This window comes from Neofelis nebulosa, chromosome 3, assembly GCF_028018385.1.
Source record: "Neofelis nebulosa isolate mNeoNeb1 chromosome 3, mNeoNeb1.pri, whole genome shotgun sequence".
NCBI classification, from domain to species: domain Eukaryota; kingdom Metazoa; phylum Chordata; class Mammalia; order Carnivora; family Felidae; genus Neofelis; species Neofelis nebulosa.
In genome coordinates this window covers 150,274,953-150,297,368 of record NC_080784.1, presented here as the reverse complement: position 1 = coordinate 150,297,368, position 22,416 = coordinate 150,274,953, and the positions used below count along the sequence as shown (strand labels likewise).

General features: G+C 36.6%; 1 protein-coding gene and 1 long non-coding RNA gene across 7 annotated transcripts in view; one reads left to right on the top strand and one right to left on the bottom strand.

The window, feature by feature from the left end:
* LOC131507499 (uncharacterized) overlaps positions 1-22,416 on the bottom strand; it is a 132,145-nt gene that overhangs the window by 89,028 nt on the left and 20,701 nt on the right. For all 6 annotated transcript variants that reach the window (XR_009259528.1, XR_009259529.1, XR_009259526.1 and 3 more), the window contains exon 2: positions 13,557-13,710. This is a non-coding gene — a long non-coding RNA (uncharacterized LOC131507499). The remainder of the gene's footprint in view (positions 1-13,556; positions 13,711-22,416) is intronic.
* LOC131507497 (uncharacterized) lies at positions 11,547-16,957 on the top strand. Its single transcript, XM_058722354.1, has 4 exons — positions 11,547-11,636; positions 12,797-12,829; positions 14,556-15,081; positions 16,792-16,957. Exons 1-3 carry the CDS (start codon positions 11,583-11,585, stop codon positions 15,018-15,020), a joined length of 552 nt encoding a protein of 183 aa, XP_058578337.1. The 5' UTR covers positions 11,547-11,582; the 3' UTR covers positions 15,021-15,081; positions 16,792-16,957.

Genomic DNA, 22,416 nt, shown 5'->3' with positions numbered 1-22,416 from the left:
GAAGAGTTGAGGACACAACACGCCCGAAGCCCTGAGGCTAGAAATGGCCCAAGTTTCTCAAGGAAATGAACAGATCACGTGATTGGAACATGTGTCAGTTGAGAAAGACTTCAAGTTGAAACTGAGAAAGTAGGCAAGAACCAAATGTTTCTTGTGCTTGTTTCTTGTGCTTGTTGAAAGCTATTTAAGGTTTTAATCATTTTTTTCCTCAAATCAACTTTAGAATTGAGATAGGCAGCAAGCTGAAAGCATAATTATTTTATAAACTGCAACCATAGTTTCTTTCAGGGGCTTTGTTTAAAAAATAGGGTGTACCTGGATGGCTCAGTCAGTTGAGTGTCTGACTCTTGATTCCAGCTCAGGTCGTGGACCTGACATGACATCAAGCCCCACATCAGACTCTGCACTGAGCATGGAGCCTGCTTAGGATTCTTTCTCTCCCTCTGCCCCTCTCCCCCACTCACACATGCTCGCTCGCTCTCTCTTTCACTAAAAAGAGAAAGGAAGAAGGGAAGGAAGGAAGGAAGGAAGGAAGGAAGGAAGGAAGGAAGGAAGGAAGGAAGGAAGGAAGGAAGGAAGGAAGGAAAAAATAGTTTGGTGTTACCTTTGACTGAGAGAGAGTGAGGCATAAGCTGGACTAGAACAGCTAAGCAATTAAAAAGATAATGTGTGCTAGAAGACAAGATAATGGGAATTTACAGATAGGACTGGACAAAGACAGGAAGAACAGAGCATGTTGGCAACTGGCTAGAGTTCAGAAATAAGAGTGTCCAGTGTTGTGTGTCAAGCAAACCTTTATAATTTAAAAAAAAAAAAATACAGTGGCTAGTGAGATTATTGGTGGTCAGAGGACATCAGACTTTTCAAAAAATGGGTACTTAATAATCAATTTTAAATTGTGCACCTTCATAGTAAAGTTTCTCCTTACCCTGAAATTTCATTAAACATCTCAAAGAAACAAGGTCTTGAATGCTATTCTTGAATAAAGGAATTGGTGAGCCTAAGGACCACAGCTAAGATAGGGAATTAAGGAATAAGTGTGAAACAGTCTTTATTCTCAAATGTACTAAATAGTGATGATTCTAGAAAGGAGTTTGGGGCATACAGTGGGTGGCCATTTCAGATGGTCTTATTTTACTGATGACCAAAGTAAAAACAGAAAAGCCACTGAACCAGGGTAACCAAGCCAGTAAGTGGCAAAGCTTAGCTCTCCACACCTGTAGAATTCTAAAGCCCAAGGTCACACAGCTTTGTGTGAATTGTTGAAGAATGAATCACTCAGCTTATAACCCTACTTCTTTCTCTATTTCCACTGCCACTCCCTTCTTTAAGCCTGCCTTCAATCCTGTAACTGGCAATCCACCTCTTGTCTTCTTTCCCACCAATTAATCATGCCCTGAAGTCCTCATCTTTCTTCTAAAGCCCTTTACTTGCTGTCTTTACTTACTGTCTTTATGATAAAGTCCAAACTCTTCAGCAAGGCACACAAGCCTCTCTACATGATTTCCCTCCACCCACCTTTTTCCTCGTCGCACCTTTACTTCTCCTGCCCTCCTTTCACACACTACACTCTATCTATACAAAATACTAAATGTATACTCCCTGACAGCTGGGAATCATGACTACTGAGCTGAAGAGTACCTAGTATGTACTCAATAAATGTTTATAAATGAAGAAATGTGAGGAATTAAAGTTTCCTTAATGTGAGTGACAATTACTGTTTTTGACCTAGCTTCTAACCCCTGCCTGCTATAAAATTTTATTTGTAATACAACTCTTTTACTTCCACATGTTTCAGTGAGATAGACCCCCCCCCCCCAATTCCATCAAAGACCTAATTGCTCAGTGTCCCATACACCTTACCATGGTCATTCAAGAATAAGCACGTAAATCAATCAGAGCAAAGAGAACACATTTGTGGAAAATAAACTTCTGAAAGAAATGTCAGTCTGGAAACATGTAGTTCAAGGAGCTTCTGGAGCCATCTAGGGATCACAAGGAGGCATGCTGCTGAAAATAAAGCCAACGCTGAAGAAATAAGAGCCAAAAAATATAAAGAACTGAGTTGTAGTCACATCACATGTCAAACCTTCATATAATAAGCCTGGTCTGCTTATCTACCTGAGACAATACATTTTACATTCTAGTTAAATGAGTTGGGGTTGAAGTTTTCTGTAGGTTAAAACTGAAGTATCCTACTAAGAATACAAACAGTTTCAAGTTCCTGTGTCTTTATTCTTCATACTCTCTGTCCCCAGAATTCTCTGCAGTTTCACATGGTAAACATTTAATCATCTTTCATGACTCACCTCAAGTACTAGCTTCTCTAACCACCTCTAGATGTAATAACCTGTGTATCCCACTCACCATATATATTCTTCAATAATATCGCTTATACTTTATTGTATTTGATAAAAGATTCTCCTAAGTCACAAGATATCCTATTCATAGTTTGCTTTGACACAAGATACCTCTGTCCAAAGTTCCTCTCTGTCCTAACGTAACCCCTGTTCAAACCCTCATATATTCACAAGCCTCACTGTAACCCTTACCCACAGCTCCTCCTACCCTCTGCCATAAACCTATTTTTCATGTATTAAGGAATTCCTGATCCAATATGAGAGACAAACAGGGAGAGAGAAAGGGAATGAGAGAGAGAGAGAGAGAGAGAGAGAGAGAGAGAGAGAGAGAGAGAGAACCAGTTTCAAAATGAAATGACCCTGACCATAAAGTTCTCCTAAAGAGATGTTCTACATAAGGATACATTAAAGAACATTTGTAACTTCGAGGTACCAAGAAGACTGGGGAACTGGACCAGTATGTGTTAAATATATGTGCATTACCCAATTCTTCCACCTGTTGCAGATTAGAAGCAAATAAATGATACATGAACTAAACTTTGAGTCTGCAGTCTATTTCCACAATACCACTGGTATGTTCTTTTGCATTTTTCACATACACTTCAAAGATAACAGAAGTCTAAATTGAAACTGGCATTCCCCTTCCTTCATTTTTCTCTTCTAATATTTTCTATCTCAAACAAAAGATACCATCTGCACAGTTGTCCAAGCCGGAAACTGGCACTCCTCCTTCACACCCCTCTCACTTTTCCCACGTGCAACAACAAAAACAAAGTTTTCACCTCTGGGGTCTTCAGGAATCCACTTGCCTCCATTCCCATTGCCTCTTCTTTATTCCAAGTTTTATCAAGCAAGAATATCATTTTATATCACAAATGTATCATGCCACTTCCAGCTTCATGCTCTAGTGACTTTCCACCAACTTCAGAATAAAGTCCAAAATCATTTTGTTATTTGTCAGATTCTCCACAACCAGGACATTGCTAATCTATGCGGCCTCACGACATCCTACTGTGAACTTATACTCTTAAATCTTACCTATATAGATCTGTTGGTTTCTTTAGAGCATCAAGCTATGTTTTGTGTTGGTATCACTAAACATGCTATACTCTTCCTGACACTTGTTAAAATTCCCAAAATATCATTTCCTCCAACCAGATAGGCCTCTGTATTTTCCCATCATACTGTCTCATAGCACAAAATATCTTGCTTTATGTAACACCCATAATTTTTCTTTTTTTTTTTTTAATTTTTTTTCAACGTTTTTTATTTATTTTTGGGACAGAGAGAGACAGAGCATGAACGGGGGAGGGGCAGAGAGAGAGGGAGACACAGAATCGGAAACAGGCTCCAGGCTCCGAGCCATCAGCCCAGAGCCTGACGCAGGGCTCGAACTCACGGACCGCGAGATCGTGACCTGGCTGAAGTCGGACGCTTAACCGACTGCGCCACCCAGGCGCCCCATAACACCCATAATTTTTCAAGTTACCTGTTGTATTGATTTGCTAGGAAAGCTGTAAATAAATTACCACAAACTAGATGACTTAAAACAATAGAAATGTATTCTCTTCACGGTTCTGAAGATTAGAAGTCTGAAGTCAAGGTGTGAGCAGGGCTTCTGCTCTCTGAAATTTCAAGGGGAAGATCTTTTCTTGCTTCTTCTAGCTTCTGGTGGTTGCTAGCTGTCCTTGACATTCTGGCTTATGAACACATCATTACAATCTCTGCCTCCCTCATCAGATGATATTCTCTTGTGTGTCTCCATGTTCAAATTTCTCTCCACTTATAAAGATAGCAGTCATCGGATTAAGACCCTTAATCCAGCATGACCTCCTCTTAACTTTGTTACATCTTCAAAGACCCCAAATTTAATAAGGTCATGTTATCAGGTTCTGGGAGTTAGGACTCCAACATATTTGGAGGTAAGAGAAAGACATAATTCAACTCACAACACCTGCTTAAAGTTTGTCTCCCTTACTAAACTGTATGTTTGATAATGAAGAAGACCACATAATTGATCATCAAAACCAAACTACTTGTGAGACTGAAAGAAGACAGTATTAATAATGGCTCCACAACAACAGTCATAGAGTGTCCTGAATAAATAGCACTGATCACCCCATTCTAAGAAAAAAGATCATACCCCTCTTGTCCACTGTTCACTTCTGACAGCTTTGGACACAGTAGATGCTCAATAAACATCTACTAAATGAATGAATTAAATGAAAGAGTGAATAGTGATTTCATTTATGAGGCTATGAATGCTCTTGGAGGAAAGATGGCATAAGCTGGATACTCAGAAATAAATAATGAGTTTACCAGGACAAGAAGGGGATTACTGGGTTCAAGCTGAGGGGAGGAAGGGCAAGGGCAAAAATCCAGAAGCATAAAAGTAGAGTTGACCCTTGAATAACACAGGTTTGAGTTCCACAGGTCAATTTACATGGGGGTTTTTTGTTGTTAGTGGTTTGTTTATTTTTGTTTTTGTTTTTGTTTTGGGTTTTTTTTGGTAAATACAGTACAGCATTATAAATGTATTTTCTCTTCCTTATGATTTCCTTAATAACATTTTATTTGGTCTAGCTTACTTTATTGTAAGAATACAGTATATCATACATGTAACATACAAAATATGTGTCAATAGACTGATTATATTATCAGTAAGACTTCACCAGTAGGTTATTAGCAGTTAAGTTTGGGGGGAGTCAAAAGTTATACATGGATTTTCGACTATGTAGGATGCTGGGACCCCTAACCCGCACATTGTTCAAGTTTCAACTGTACTTGGTGGGCTCAATAATACTCAAGTAAGTTTAGAGCACAGAGAATCTGAGAAAGAATGGTAACAGATAAACCAGGTTGTACCTGATATTATAGCCTCACAAAAGCAAAAATAATCGAACTGTGTCAGACTATGTGTATTGGTCAGATTCTCCAGAGAAACAGAACCAATGATTGATGGATAGATGGATGGATAGATGTATGGATGTATGTAGAAAATTTTTAAAAATTGGCTCATGTAATTGTGGAGACTGTGCAGTTTGAAACCCACAACACTAGCTGGCAGGCTAGAAATTCAGGTTGAGTTGATGTTACAATCTTGGGTCCAAAATCCACAGAGCAATACTGCAGGCTGGAACCTCTGACACAGATTCCCTGTTTCAGTCTCTAGGCAGAATTCCTTCTTTTTTAGGAAACTTCAGTCTTTGTTCTTAATGCCTTTGACTGATAAAATGAGGCTCATCCACATTAGGGACGGTAATCAGCTTTAGTTAAAGTCAACGGATCATAAACGTTAGTCACGTCCATAAAATACCTTCACAGAAACATCTAGACTAGTATTCGACAAACAGTCACCATAACCTAGGCAAATTAACATAAAATTAGCCATCACACCATGTGTTAGCAACTTAGACTTAAAATTTCACATAACAACTCATTCCTGAGCTAGGTTCACAGGAATTAATGGCTTTTTATTTTTATTTTTTCAGGAGCTAAAAAGACTTCTAAGGTAAAATGCATTGCTAAAATGTTGGGGTGAATATCCTGGAGTCTTTAAATGAGAATATGTATATGAAGTGTTCATTGAGTTGTATTTTCAAGGAGCTCCAGTAAATATCCCTAGGAACTGGGGCGCCTGGGTGGCTCAGTCGGTTAAGCATCTGACTCTTGATTTCAGCTCAGGTCATGATCTCATGGTTCAGTTCATGAGTTCAAGCCCCGCATCAGGCTCCCCACACACAGTATGAAGCCTGCTGGGGATTCTCTCTCTCTCCTTCTCTCTGCCCCTCCCCTGCTCACACTCTCTGTCTCTCTCAAAATAAAAAAGTTAAAAACTTTAAATAGACTTAGGAGATAATGCTCTATATAACATGGGTTGAGAGATGCTATTGTAGAAAATGGAAAACATCAAAAGTTTTGAGGGGCTAATATGTTAATTGTGTTTTAGAAAGATTATGTTAGTGGAAATGTAAAAGTTGGATTGGGTATGTAGAGGAAGCAAGAAGTAGAGAGAGGAGAAATTAGAGTAGGAATCAGTAAGAATAATTATCAGTATCAATTATCACGATGAATGTATTCCATTTGTACCATCAACCAGAATGGTTAATAAAATGAGCACAGCCTTAACTACACAGACACTTCAACATGAAAATTTTAGGTAGAAAGATGAAAGCTCGAGTATGAGCTCCAATTGGTAGTTGTTCTTAACCAAGTTGGCTGCCTCTCTTTAATGAGAACAAGCATCCTATAAGTTGAAATCCTCACATTTTCTCTCACTCTACAGAACTGTTTTTATTTTCATTTTTTGTTAGTCATATTCATTTGAGAGAGACAGAGACAGAGACAGAGAGACAGCAAGGGAGGGGGAGAGGAAGAGGAACAGAGAGAGGGAGAGAGAATCCTAAGCAGGCTCTGCACTGTCTGCATAGAATCCAACGTGGGACTTGAACTCACAAACCATGAGATCATGACCTGAGCAGAAACCAAGAGTCTGATGCTTAATGACTGAGCCGCCCAGGCGCCCCTCTCATTCTACAGAATTTTGGATTAGATATAATTTACAACAAAATCAGAAAAGGAAAGGAAGTTCATGATATCTATTAACTTGGTCAAAAACACTATTTATCACCTAAATTTTTGCCAGAAAATCTATCAGTTGATAAAGACACAAAAATGCCTAAGATAATTCTCTGTCCATAGCTTATTCAGTATCATAATTAATCAAAAATTTTCCTAACAGAAGTCAAACATACGTAAAAATATCTTGCTGCAGGGAAAAGTAAAAGCTGTAAAGATCAACAAATTTGGGTTAAAATACTGGCTGTTAAAACTATGACCTAGCTATTTTCTCAAGTCACAGTTTCTTCATATGCAAAAGTATATTCTATGTAAAAGCACACAGATCTAGGTCTGCATCTTGATTTGGATTTTAGGTTGCCTTCATTGTAATAAGCTATCCTTAAAATATATCTATATCTATATCTGTATCTATCTATCTATCTATCTATCTATCTATCTATCTATCTATCTATAATAATATAGATCTATCATGTAAACACACTGAAAAACCAATAACCAAGGAGACAGTGTGTCCAGTGCCCTCAAATTCACTGTTAGGAGAAAAAGTCTGGAGGTTCTCACTTGACCTTCAATTCATCACTGGGTAAATTAATGCCCAGAAGACATACAATTGTTAACTTCTAAGTTGAAAGAAAACTATTACAAATCCCATTGCCCACCAGTAGACCATTCATGTGTAAGTACATGATGTTTACCTATCTTTGTCATGATGTATGACATTTTCAAGTAAGTAAAACTTACATGAAAGCAAATGTCAACTTACTATAATGCTCACATTTTGTATTATTTACTAACTGGTACATTTCTTCTGAGCAAGATAATTACTGTGGCACACAACATATCTTACTTGACAATTTAATTAAGGAATTATTAATCTTAATGTCAGCATGTTAAGTGGTGTCAAAATGGTTCACTAACTACCTTTTTCTCATTTTTATGTCCAGAAAAGTTAAGAAAAGAATGCCGTGTTTGCAGCTACCCTATAGTTACTAATGTTTAAAGTTGAGCTCATGTTAGAATCTCTAAAAATTAACTTTCAGGAATGAAGTACTTTATCCTACAAAGCTAAAGATGAACACAAAAGAAGCGACCATCTTCAAATACTTTCTGCCAGATCAGAGTCCACAACATTATCACACAATAGTAAGGCAAATATAAACAGCAGTCTTAATTATGAAAGTGTTCACAGACCTAGGGTTTATATTCAAGTTTCAATAATTACTGCTTTGTTACTAAAATGTCAAGTTATTTGAGAAAACACTATCTGAAATAAAGGAAAGAAATTGCCTCAGAGCATTATATTTAAATTATGAAGAATAAGCCTTCAATTTTTCTGATGCACAGTTAATCAGCCGTGATGTTTCCAAAAAAAAGGAAAAGGAGAAATGTCAGCTTTTGAAGATTATAACACTCCATTTTTTGCTTCAGGAAAAATTTGGATTAGCCCCGAAGCAAATGCTAAAATAATAATAATAATAATAAGTTTGATAGGAACAAAATAGAAAGGATAATAGAGAGGGGGAAAAATCCTTTATAAGGCATGAATTACTTGTACTCTTTCTCCAAGCTTCCAGACTTCAAAACCTGAGGTAAGGCTGACATTGCTGGACAGGCAGAAAGAGGATCCCTTGTTATGGTATCATTTTTAAAATTTCGAAGACTTAAATCAGTTTTCCTTAGATTTTGATTATATCTTGTTTCTAATTATTATAATCATCATTTTCCATATCTCAAACTGTTTTCCATATAATTCTAATAGACAATGCATTTGAAAGAAAATATGATAGGGGAGCCTGGGTAGCTCAGTCAGATGAGTGTCTGACTTCAGTTCAGGTCACGATCTCACGGCTTGTGGGTTCAAACCCCGTGTAGGGCTCTACACTGACGCTCAGAGCTTGGAGCCTGCTTTGGATTCTGTGTCTCCTCTCTCTCTGCCCCCACCCCCTTTCGCACTCTGTCTCTCTCTCTCTCTCTCTCAAAATAATGAACATGATAAAAAAAATTTTTTTTAAATGAAAGAAAATGTGATAAATAGAAAATAAATTGAGTTGCTTTAATAAATCATCAATCTATAGGTTCTAGTCACTTATACATTAATAAAATGTTAACAATTTCAGTAAAAAATAATAAAAATAGCTTGTCCTCTGGAATCCCAGTTTTAAAATGATTCCTTTTTTAGACATGAATCCATATTATAATTTTGTACCTACAATAACAAAACTGTTTTCAGTGGCATGAACATATATGTGTGTGTGTGTGTGTGTGTGTGTGTGTATATATATATATTTATATATATACACACACACACACAATTATATATGTATGTACATATATATGTATATATATTATATTTTACTAATTTTTCAAGAAATCAATGGGCCTGCCTTTTTTAATTTTTATCAATTGAATGTTTCCATTCTATTTATCTCTTATTACAAAGGGAAAGGCAGGTAAATATCCAAATGTTCCTTATATTTTACTTGAGATTGTGACTGTTTCACATATGGAGATACACTTATTAATTTGGTTTTCAATTCTTATTCTTGGGTTTATTGAGTTGTGACAATTTCATCATAAATTAATGACTCCATTTTAAAAGCAGAAACTGGGCCTCAGATAGGTTAAACAATGTGACCAGGGTTTGACAAATGAAGCTCAATTCCAATGACTATTGATCCAGTGATCTTTCCCTTATAATCAAAAGATGTCCTACTTAATAAAATCATTGCTAAAGATAGTAGTAATTCTCCATCAATTGGGTTGTGGCTATCATGGTTTCTTTCTTTTTTTTTTTTTTAATGTTTATTTATTTTTGAGAGAGACAGAAAGATAGAGAGCAAGTGGGGGAAGGGCAGGGAGAGAGGGAGACACAGAATCTGAAACAGTCTCCAGGCTCTGAGCTCTCAGCACAGAGTCCCAGCTGGTGTTCAGACTCAGGAACCATGAGATCATGACCTGAGTCGCAGTCGGATGTTTAACCAACTGAGTCACCCAGGCACTCCAACGGCTATCTTGTCTTTAAAGCAGTAACTTAAAGATTAGAAAAGTGGTCACATTTGAACATGAGATTTTGTAAGCATAAACAATTAGTCACTGATTCCTCTACATAGCTACTTTTCTTCTTTGGGAGAAGAATTAGTTAAATGGATAGTGACAAAAAATATATATATGATTCATTACTGAAGTATGATATATAAATGTAAAGTTATGAAGAAAACATAACTTTTTTTAAGTTTATTTATTTATCTAGAGAGAGAGAGAGAGAGAGAGAGAGCAGGAGAGAGGCAGACAGAGAAGAAGAGACAGAATTTCAAGCAGGCTCTGTACTGTCAGCCCAGAGCCCAAGGAGGGGCTGGAACTCACAAACCTTGAGATCATGACCTGAGCTGAGATTAAGAGTCAGACACCCAACCAACTGAGCTACCCAGATTCCCCAAGAAAAGATAACTTTATAATAGACCTCAAAGAACTTCAATTGGAGAGGTTTGGATTTGGTGGATTTGGTTTTTTTGCATTTGCTATCAATAGGAGAATCTAGAAATAATGATCATATCAAAAGAAAATAAAAGATTTAGCAGAAATGTCAAATTTCTAAAAGTTACTCATGAATAATAAAAATAATACTAATGGCAATATTAATATGAATAACTCATATTTCTGCTTGTCATATTTTTAAGTTCTAAATTAATGTTAAAAATTTTTGTCCAAAGTCTATGCAAGTATGTAAAGTCTATGTAAGTAGGTAAGGTCAAAATCAGAGCCAGAAGATTATTTTAATGGCAATTTCTTGATTTCTTTTATGTGTTTAAATTATAAAACCAACAAAACATTGTAAAATTTTAATAACAGAAAATACACATACATATTAAACCGTCATATCACACTTATTTTATCCTTCATTTACATTTCCTCTCTTGTTCATTTGAATAATTTATACAGTGTGCTATTTAAACTTTTCACTTGTGTTATTTGAATAATTTACATACAGTATGGTAGTTAAACTTTTCACTTATTATAACAAGCATTTTTTAAATTTCTATAAAGTCTTCATGATTATCAGTATCCAAGTTTTCTTACCTATAAGTAACATTAAAATGATTTAAATTTTTTCCTATTGGTTAATTTACTAAAGATCATTCTGAAGACAGATTATTTAGGTTAAAGATACAAACATTTTCATCTTTTGCATATTTCCATACTGTTTTTCAAAAAAATTATCTCAGTTAATAGAACCAATGACTGTGTGCAAAGATATCAACTTCACCGTCTTGATCATAATTTGGTTTTAGGGTCTCAAATAACTCTTCAGTAATTATAAAATAGTAGCTCAAAAAATAAGTTCTCTATGTTTTCTTGACAATAAGACAAGGGTTAACTTCTGTCTACATTTTTATCTATATTGGTATTGCCATGGTAATTCCTTATTCGTAAACTTTGCACATATTTGTTGGACTATTCTTCTTATAAATTTGATAATTTTTTATTATACCATATATATAACATATGCCATAGACATGCTTTAGCATATATAAATGTTTTTCCTTTGGTTAAAATTTAGCAAAAACAAAATGATATTTTTTTATTCTTCTACCAATAAAGCATCACCTTTTGCTGCCTGCTTCTAGAAGACCCTAAGACAAAATGAAGGCTCTCATTTGGATTGGTGCCATCTTGATTGTCACTGCTTGCTTCTCGGTAAATATCACATATCTTCACCTGTGTTAATTTCCTTATTTAGTTCTTAATCATAAGGTGTACATTCAGTTCATTGTTTTATGTTAACCTAACTTTAATCCACACAAACCTTGTTTAATTTTATTTTTGCCTAAGATCTTAATTTAACTTTCTTTGTAACCTTTTTGTTGACCTTCAGATTCAATCAACATTTTTATTTTTTTCCACACATTTTTAGTCTTTAGAATTGCCAACATGTGTAAGTAGGATATTGTAGTGTTATGATTTTAAATTATGTATTCTGATTCCACTTCTGCAATAGCATTCCTGAATAACATTTAGTCTTTGGTAAGCGCCTCAAAAAGAAGGATGTCTGAAGAAGAAAACTGATTATAGGGAACACTATAAAATACATTTCTAACCATATAAGGGATTTCACATGGATAAAACAAAATTAAGAAATTCTAGACATGATATATAACTCCAATCAAAAGTATGTGCTTGCTATCCCCTTAACATTTTTAGATTTGTTTACCGTAAGCTTGCACCTACATTACATTATCTAAAGGGTAGGTTACACTGTCTAAGGCTTATTGCTGCAAACCTAATCCAGTATCATTTCATGAACAACCAATGTCTTACGGGCACTGCTAACACAGTGCCTCTTCCCTGTTGTTCCATGCTAAAATGTAACAGCGAGGAATTTCCATCCCGTGAAAAACCTTATTCCAGAGCTCTTTGGATCACCCACTTTCTCTCCCAAAAAGACAAGCTGTTTTTTCCTTATGTCAAGTTTGTAAAGATACTGTAGTGGTCCCCAGGCTTGGCACCTGAGTAAATGGTAGCTATTATGATGAAAGGAGCCAAATCTTGCACTACCTGTAAACTACAGACTGGTTGGCAACAATCCATGAGAATGTAGAGGGAGAGGAGCACTTCTGCCTAAAGATCTCCAGACAAACTGATTGTCCTTATCCTATGAACTGTGTGCTCTAAACTATTACAAGGTCACTCACATTTAACAATGACACTCAAAATTCTAAAACTGTACTCCATTCTATCCACCTAACCCAACCACATATTACCCTCAAACAACTTACAATCAGTATTCTTGAAATACCATATATGCTCTGGGTCTAATTTTTTTTTATATACATTTGTATTCTCTATTTCCATTTTAGCCAGCTGGTGCACATAAGCGGAAAAGCTTCAGGGTAAGTTTTGTTTATATTGCTAGTTATCTTTTTATATTTTCATTCATAATCAAAAGTCAGTTATGTCTGAAGAGTTGATAAGGTGCAAATATTTTCTTTTATTCCCAACCTAAAAGAGTCCTTCAGCAGAAATAGTTCTGTGAACACCGAAACCTTGCCTCCAGTTGCCTGCCTCTTTGATACATATAAATCTGCAGTGGAAGCAGAACAACTTGGCACATAAAAAGCAAAGTTCACCTAGACTTCAGTACCAAAACCTATCTACATTTGTTTGTTCAATGTAAATGTCTTTCTCTTTATAAATATTAATTTTTTTTTAGTAGGGAACATTTCCTATGATCCCAAAAATGCAAAAACCTAGGTTTTTTTTCCTCAAAAACAATGGTTTTTCATGGGGAAAAAAGATTCAGAATCATCTAGAAAGACTTTTCCAAATCACAAATCCCTGTTTCCACTCTCTGCCATTTTTTTAAATTCTCATAATCCCCATTTTGTGTCCCAGTGGAAGTGGGCTGCATGGCAGGGTGTGTTACCTGAAAATACTGTCACATCATCCCGTTACGTCCCCTGCTCTCCCTTTTGCCCCTTCTAAGACAAGTACCCTAAATGAATCCTTAAAATCCAAAACATTCTCCTGCTTCTAATGCAGGACAAACAGTGGAATAAACAATGTCTAGGTTTAGTGACACAAATTGTGCTGATATTTAGAAAAAAATTCTAGACCTACCTTGAAAGTTTATGATAATTTTGGCAACTTATTTCTCCTTCATCATAAAGTCAAGTGTCCAACTATTTCTTAGAATTTATTCACTTTGGCAACTAATGTTTCATGAAGAGGCATGAGGAGTGTCATATTTAGAATCCCAAGAATCAACTTCTGCCTGTGAAGACAAAATGAGAAGGGTTTAAATGGAAGTCTGAAGGGAATATCAGGTTAAAAGCCCATGTAACTAAAGACAATTAAAATTGTCCCTGGCCTTGCTACAATGAGGTTTTCACTGGGTAGGTATGCACTGCCTGATCTAAGGTACTTCCAGCTCTTAATGTCTGCCATTCTGTGCAAGTGAGTGAACAACGTGGATTCATGGAATGCTCTATCAATCTCACATTTGGGGTCTATGAACACAGAGCAATGCAAAGCTTCCATAGTTTCCTTTTATTCTCTATTCAGAGCAATAAAGTGCATTACGTTATTTTCTAGGATAAAAATCAGAACAGCGTGTCCCAAAAGGGTCTCCATGAAACACTAAAACACTAGTATGAATAAATGATACACACACACACACACATACACACACTTCCATGATAAAGTAAGTTTGGGAAATATTACATATCCCTTGGATATGCTAAATATTCATAGCATATTATATTAATAACTCTAATAAATCCTATAGTAAAGAAATGTGTTTACCCAAATCTTTTCCACAGTCATTTGACCACCAAAATTTTTTCAACATTTTGGCTATAATGGATCACATGTTGGGAAAATCTATAATAAACTACCAGGCTTTAAGAATAGCAGAGATACAGTTTACTTTATATTTCACAAAACGTCATAACTCAAAACCCTCTACTTGGTAGGAACACCAATCAAATTACTTAAGGAATGAAGTTAGAATATTTACCCAAATTTCAGTGATAATATAGACATATTTTTAAAGCCTGAGTTCAGGTTTATGCATCTCACCTGTTTATAAAACAATTGTGTTTCATATTCTCTCTTAAGTTTAGTGAAAGTTCCGAAGAGCATTTAAAACCACTTAAACAATTAAGTTCTAAGCTGTCAAGAGGATATTTTGCAAAATCTGAAACAGCTCCTGGAAGTCCATATGGTCACCACGGTCGTCATGAACCCCACAGAGGTCGCCATCCCCCTCACTACCCCCACCATCACCAAAGCCCACCTGGTCCACCACCCAGACCTATATCACCACCTGAGAACACTGTAAATCCTCAAGCACCATCAGCCCCTTCTAGTGCTGCCCCAATCCTAATTTATACCACCGCCACTGCTGCTGCCAACACCACCACTGCCACTGTTTCTGCGGGAAAAACTGCAGGCGTGACATCCACCACCACGGCTCCCAACACCCCCCAACCTGAAGACATCACCAATGCCCCTGTGGCTGGCACTACCACTGCCCCAGCAGCTAACCCTACTACTGTCAACCAGCAACAAGTAATTCGGTAAATTCCACAACAGTCCAAGATTACAAACGTACCAAACCACAAGGAGACCAAGGCATATCAAGGTAAACAATACTTTCCAAAATGTTTTCTAACTAAATGAGTAACTTTACGATGTGTCTAAATAAGGGCAGGTGGGTTTTTCCCACATCAAAAGAAATAAAAAGAAAACGACATGGCAATGAGAAAGAATGAAATATGGCCTTTTGTGGCAACGTGGATGGAACTGGAAAGTGTTATGCGAAGTGAAATAAGTCATACAGAGAAGGACAGATTCCATATGTTTTCACTCCTACGTGGGTCCTGAGAAAGTTAACAGAAGACCATGGGGGAGGGGAAGGAAAAAAAATGGTTAGAGAGAGAGGGAGCCAAAACATAAGAGACTCCTAAAAACTAAGAACAAACTGAGGGTTTATGGGGGGTGGGAGGGAGGGGTGGGTGGGTGATGGGCATTGAGGAGGGCACCTGTTGGGATGAGCACTGGGTGTTGTATGGAAACCAATTTGACAATGAATTTCATATTTAAAAACAAAAGAAAACTAGTTTTTAACTCTGCCATATGGATTAAAAACTCTTAATACTTTTTTATTTCAAAAACTAAATTTGGTTTCCTTGAGTTGATAGGTTATATCTGTAAACGCAATGCTAGCGAATTCCTACAAAAGAAAGAAAGATTTTGAAAGATCACTAATATGTATTTTGACCTTCTGTTTCCAGTGCTAAAATGTGTTTTATTTCCCTGAAATAATCACTTATAATTAGGGCTTTTGTAAATAAAAGTTAGTGTATACTTCAAAGTTTATTAAATCTGGGGCGCCTGGGTGGTTCAATTGGTGAAGCGTCTGACTTCAGCTCAGGTCATGATCTCATAGTCCGTGAGTTCGAGCCTTGTGTTGGGCTCTGTGCTGACAGCTCAGAGCCTGGAGCCTCCTTCAGATTCTGTGTCTCCCTCTCTCTCTGCCCCTCCCCTGCTCATGCTCTGTCTCTCTCTGTCTCAAAAAAAAAAAAAAAAGTTTATTAAACCCCACAAAGTGTGTACTTGACATAAAGGAATGCTCCCTCCTTCTTTCAGGATCTACCAACTCTAATAAGGCACACAAAATATATATATATGAAATATTTTAGCAAATATTACAATTAGCCTTGAGAACAGAAATATAAACTAAATCACAACCCATAGAAAAGCTCTCTTGCTATATTGACTGAAACATACACATCATGATATAAGATGATCCTTAACAAATATTGAAGATATTGGAGAATATCACATATTGCTCCTATTTCTGAATATAGGTGCTCCTAATTACAAATATAAATGAGAATTATCCCTATTATGTGACAAAAATAATAATCATGGATACCAACTGTAGGACACTTAGAATAGTTCCAGGGCTGTTACTGCACTAAAAAGTCTTTGTATTGATTCCCATTTAATACTCATAGCAACCCTGTAAAGCTAATATCATTGTCTGCTTTTTAGAGATGAGGAAACTGAAGCTATGAGAATTTATGAGACTTTCCAAAGACCGCAAGGTATAAATGACAGATTTATATAAAAGGTGATAGGTGAACTAGGTGATGAGGATTAAGGAGTGCACTTGTGATGAGCCTGGATGTTGTATGGAATTGTTGAGTCACTGTATCGTACACCTGAAGCTAATACTATACTATATGTTAAATAACTGGAATTTAAATAAAAACTTTAAAAAATTGGAGAAGAAAGAGCTTGTGTACTTTTAATTAATGGCTCATGGTATTTTGTTTTGTTTTTACAGATCCTGAAAAACTGAATATTGATATATTGTGATCACCCTCTCTCACCATTTCAATTTTAACAAAAATACAAGAAAAGAAACAAAAACAAATGGATGTGGGTTCTTACTACTTCTTCTTTAGTCTTGCTATACTGCACACATTTCCAAAGATAATTATATGTATGCATTTGACCACATGTGTCTTGGTCTCCTCTTTATTTCTCAGTTGAGTGACAAAAGTATTACCGGCACTTCCACTCTTTCAGATGGACCCATAACACACAAAGCATGTGTCTAGAAAAAAATGTAAATATTTCATAGGCAAAAAAGATTCAAAAAGCATAGAAAGAATAAGTTAATTTTCTACAGATCTACAGATATTCTTTTTCTGAATATCTGAAACACTATCCCTTCATCTAAAGAGGAATTTTCTCCAGAGATTGTTCAACTAACACTTTGTACCATTCCATGAATCTTTTCTTTTCTTTTCTTTTCTTTTGTCTTTTCTTTTCTTTTCTTTTCTTTTCTTTTCTTTTCTTTTCTTTTCTTTAGAGAGAGAGAGAGAGAGAGAGAGAGAGAGAGCATGAGCAGGGCAGGGACAGAGAGAGAGAGGGAAAGAGAGACTCCCAAGCAGGCTCCACGCTGCCAGCTCAGAGCCCGACATGGGGCTCAAACTATAAACTGTGAGATGATGAATTGAACTGAAACCAAGAGTTAGACGCTGAGCCCACTAAGCCACCCAGGAACCCCTCCGTGAATCATTTCACCCAAAAATATATTAGATCAATTTCTAGTTGACAAATTAATTCATTCAAGTGATTTAGTAAAATTTACCTATATCTAGGTCAGGGAACAAAAGAACACAAATATAAGTAACTCAATCACTTACTCCTCAAAGGTTCAATAGTCAAAGATAGAAATAAGGCAATTAACTCTAAACTGTATAAGGAATCGGTAGTAAACATTATATGCAAAAGTACAAACAATAATGAGCAAACAGGGGAGGAGATATTTATTCCCCTTCAGGAAGAGCAAATACTTATAGAAAACCTACAATAGATAAGTTATTATAAGAGACACAAAAAAATCTCAAAATCTTGGTTTTGAAAGGTTGAAAGTGACTCACTAGCTAAGGAGATGCAATCCAGTCCTGAAGGAGTAGAAAGTAAAAGCCAAGACTGTACATAACTAGGATGAGGGCCATAAAGAAATGATCCCCAAAATGTTTTATGGAATTTCACTGAGGAGATTTCTTTTTAAGTTTCATGAAGAAATGAAAAGCAAAGGAATGATTTCAAGTGGCAGAAAAAAATGTAGTAGCTTCACCACTGATAAAAACACAGCAAATGCATGGAGGTAAGAGAGAAAATAGCATTCATATCCATGCCCTCCAAATATTTACTAAGTGAACAGAATATGCCAGGCCTGTCATTCTAGGAATACAAAAATGGGTAAGATACATACCACACTGTCAGGTTGCTCCTAATCCCACCAAACAGAAATTGGCCATGAATATAGGACATACTAGAAAAATAGATATTATAATGGAAAGTGATCATCATATTATCAGATTAGGATTTCAGATTAATTCTAAAGAAGAGAGAATCAGTAAAGATTTTACCACAGAAGATTGCTATAAAAAAGATATCTATAGAAAATATAGCTTATAAAAAATAGTAACATTTGATTTCTTACATGTGCCAAACCCTAAGAGCTTGATGTACAAAAACCATAACCCTATAGGAAAATAATATTGACACTCTAGGGATAGGGAAACTGAGGGACATGGAGGTTAATCAAATACCCAAGGGCAAATAGTAGCTAAATGAAGAGCAGGCATTCAAACCTAAGTAGTCTAGCCCATGCTCTTCACTTCTGCCAAAAATGTCTAGGAACTATGGAATGAAGAAATAAGGAATCTATAGTGATGGGCCAGTCAGCTTTGTGTTCTACGTATCCTACAGTCTTATAAGGAAAAGTTTCATTCAACTAGGACTGTGCAAACTCCACATTAATGTAATTCATAGTGTCTTTATTATCAGCAATAGTTTAGAGCACACGTCTTTTTAATCACAAGTTTTTCTATACATTTATTATACAATGAAAGCAACAGGAGATAAAGGAGGAGGAGGAGGAGGAGACTTGAGGGGGTGCAGAACTAGAGAGAGAGAAAAAAAAGGAGGAGGAGGAGCCATAAAGGCATAATGATAAGAGAAACCCATATTTAGACCAGAAGGAAGAAAAGCAAGGACAGTCGACAGAAAAGGAGAAATCAGGGGTGAGAGAACTAAAAAAAATTCTCATAAAAGCCAAGAGTAGAAAAATATTTAAACACTTTTTTTTTATTATTTTAGAGAGTGAGAGAGCACATACACACGCTCATGAGAGAGAGAGAGAGGTGGGAGAGGGCCAGAGAGAGAATTCTAAGCAGGCTCGATGCCCAGTAGAGTCCAATGCAGGGCTTGATCCCATGACCCTGTGGTCATGACCCAAGCCAAAATCAAGAGTCCAATGCTCAACCAAGTGAGCCACTCAGGCACCCCTAAATACTTCTTAAAAGGCAGAGAAGAAGAAAAAAAGAGAAGTATAGGGAGTACATGAACAACAAATTGTTTAGAAATGAGTCTCAATGTTGTCCAAATTATGAAAAGAGGTAAAAACTGAGTAAGCAATAAAAGAGGCTTTGCATTAAAAAGACCAAAAGAGGAATGCCTGGTTGGTTCAGTCGGTTAAGCGTCCAACTTTGACTCAGGTCATGACCTCATGGTTCATGGTTCCAGCCCCATATTGGGCTCTCTGCTGTCAGTGCAGAGCCCACTTTGATCTCCTGTCCACCTCTCTCTCTACCCCTTCCCCACTGGTTCTCTCTCTCTCAAAATAAATCAATAATTAAAAAAAAAAAAAGATGACCATAAGTTTTCTATAGTTTTCAGCATACAGATCGTTTATATCTTTGGTTAGGTTTATTCCTAGGTATTTTATGATTCTTGGTGCAATTGTGAATGGGATCAGTTTCTTTGTCTTTTAGTTGCTTCATTATTAGTGCATAAGAATGCAGCTGATTTCTGTACATTAATTTTGTATCCTGCGACCTTGCTGAATTCATGTATCAATTCTAGCAGACTTTTGGTGGAGTCTATCACGTTTTCCATGTAGAGTATCATGTCATCTGCAACAAGTGAAAGCTTGACTTCATCTTTGCCAATTTCGATGCCTTTGATTTCCTTTTGTTGTCTGATTGCTGGTGCTAGAACTTCCAACACTATGTTAAACAACAGCAGTGAGAGTAGACATACCTGTCGTGTTCTTGATCTCAGGGAGAAAGCTCTCAGTTTTTCCCCATTGAGGATGATATTAGCTATGGGCTTTTCATAAATGGCTTTTAGATGTTTAAGTATGTTCCTTCTATCCCGACTTTCTCAAGGGTTTTCATTAAGAAAGGATGCTGAGTTTTGTCAAATGCTTTTTCTGCATCGATTGACAGGATCATATGGTTCTTATCTTTTCTTTTATTAATGTGATTATCACATTGATTGATTTGCGAATATTGAAGCAGCCCTGCAGCCCAGGAATGAATCCCACTTGATCATGGTGAATAATTCTTTTTATATGCTGTTGAATTCAATTTGCTAGAATCTTGTTGAGAATTTATGCATCCATATTCATCAGGGATATTGGCCTGTACTTCTCTTTTTTTGCTGTGTCTCTGTCTGGTTTGGGAATCGAAGTAATGCTGGCTTCATAGAATGAGTCTAGAAGATGTAAAAGATCTGTATGCTGAAAACTATAGAAAGCTAATGAAGGAAATTGAACAAGATACAAAGAAATGGAAAAGCATTCCATGTTCATGAATTGGAAGAATAAATATTGTTAAAATGTCAATACTACCCAAAGCAATCTACACATTCAATGCAATCCCAGTCAAAAGTGCACCAGCATTCCTCTCGAAGCTAGAACAAGCAATCCTAACATTTGTATGGAACCACAAAAGACCCCGAATAGCCAAAGTAATTTTGAAGAAGACTAAAGCGGGAGGCATCACAATCCCAGACTTGAGTCTCTACTACAAAGCTGTAATCATCAAGACAGCATGGTATTGGCACAAAAACAGACACATAGACCAATGGAATAGAATAGAGACTCCAGAATTGGACTCACAAATGTATGGCCAACTAATCTTTGACAAAGCAGGAAAGAATATCCAATGGAAAAAAGACAGTCTCTTTAACAAATGGTGCTGGGAGAACTGGACAGCTACATGCAGAAGAATCAAACTAGACCACCTTCTTACACCATTCACAAAAATAAACTCAAAATGGATGAAGGACCTGAATGTAAGACAGGAAACCATCAAAACCCTAGAGGAGAAAGCAGGAAAAAAACCTCTCTGACCGCAGCCGCAGCAATTTCTTACTCAACACATCTCCAAAGGCAAGGGAATTAAATGCAAAAATGAACTATCTGGACCTCATCAAGATAAAAAGCTTCTGCACTGCAAAGGAAACAATCAACGAAACTAAAAGGCAACCGACAGAATGGGAAAAGATATTTGCAAATGACATATCAGATAAAGGGCTAGTATCCAAAATCTATAAAGAACTCACCAAACTCCACACCTGAAAAACAAATAATCCAGTGAAGAAATGGGCAGAAGATGTGAATAGACACTTTTCTAAAGAAGACATCCAGACGGCCAACAGGCACATGAAAAGATGCTCAAGGTCACTCCTCATCAAGGGAATACAAATCAAAACCACACTGAGATATGACCTCACACCAGTCAGAGCAGCTAAAATGAACAAATCAGGGGACTATAGATGCTGGAGAGGATGTGGAGAAATGGGAATCCTCTTGCATTCTTGGTGGGATTGCAAACTGGTGCAGCCGCTCTGGAAAACAGTGTGGAGGCTCCTCAAAAAATTAAAAATATATCTACCCCGTGACCCAGGAATAACACTGCTAGGAATTTACCCAAGGGATACAGGAGTGCTGATGCATAGGGGCACTTGTACCCCAATGTTTATAGCAGCACTTTCAACAATAACCAAATTATGGAAAGAGACTAAATGTCCATCAACTGATGAATGGATAAAGAAGTTTTGGTTTATATATACAATGGAATACTACTTGGCAATGAGAAAGAATGAAATATGGCCTTCTGTCGCAACGTGGATGGAACTGGAGAGTGTGATGCTAAGTGAAATAAGTCATATGGAGAAGGACAGATACCATAAGTTTTCACTCTTATGTGGATCCTGAGAAACTTAACAGAAGACCATGGGGGAGGGGAAGGGGAAAAAAAAGTTACAGAGATGGAAGGAGGCAAACCATGAGAGACTCTTAAAAACTGAGAATAAACTGAGGGTTGATGGGGGGTGGGATGGAGGGGAAAGTGGGTGATGGGCATTGAGGAGGGCACCTGTTGGGATGAGCACTGGGTGTTGAATGGAAACCAATTTGACAATAAATTTCATATTAAAAAAAAAAAAAAGAAGACCAAAAGAGATAAGCTGATGGCTTGAAAAAGTAATCCAGTCAAGAGCATAATTTTGTATTAAGGAAGATGAATTAGGAATTATGTCCAGTTGAAAATGAGAAATTTAATGTTTAATTTTAAAAGGTGATAATCAGTAAAACTGCATCTCA

Excerpts from the sequence above, each read along its gene's own strand:
- LOC131507497 (XM_058722354.1), top strand. The coding sequence starts at position 11,583 with ATGAAGGCTCTCATTTGGATTGGTGCCATCTTGATTGTCACTGCTTGC. Across the intron at positions 11,637-12,796 it reads TTGTCACTGCTTGCTTCTCG|CCAGCTGGTGCACATAAGCG; the intron begins GTAAATATCACA and ends TTTCCATTTTAG. Across the intron at positions 12,830-14,555 it reads ATAAGCGGAAAAGCTTCAGG|TTTAGTGAAAGTTCCGAAGA; the intron begins GTAAGTTTTGTT and ends TTCTCTCTTAAG.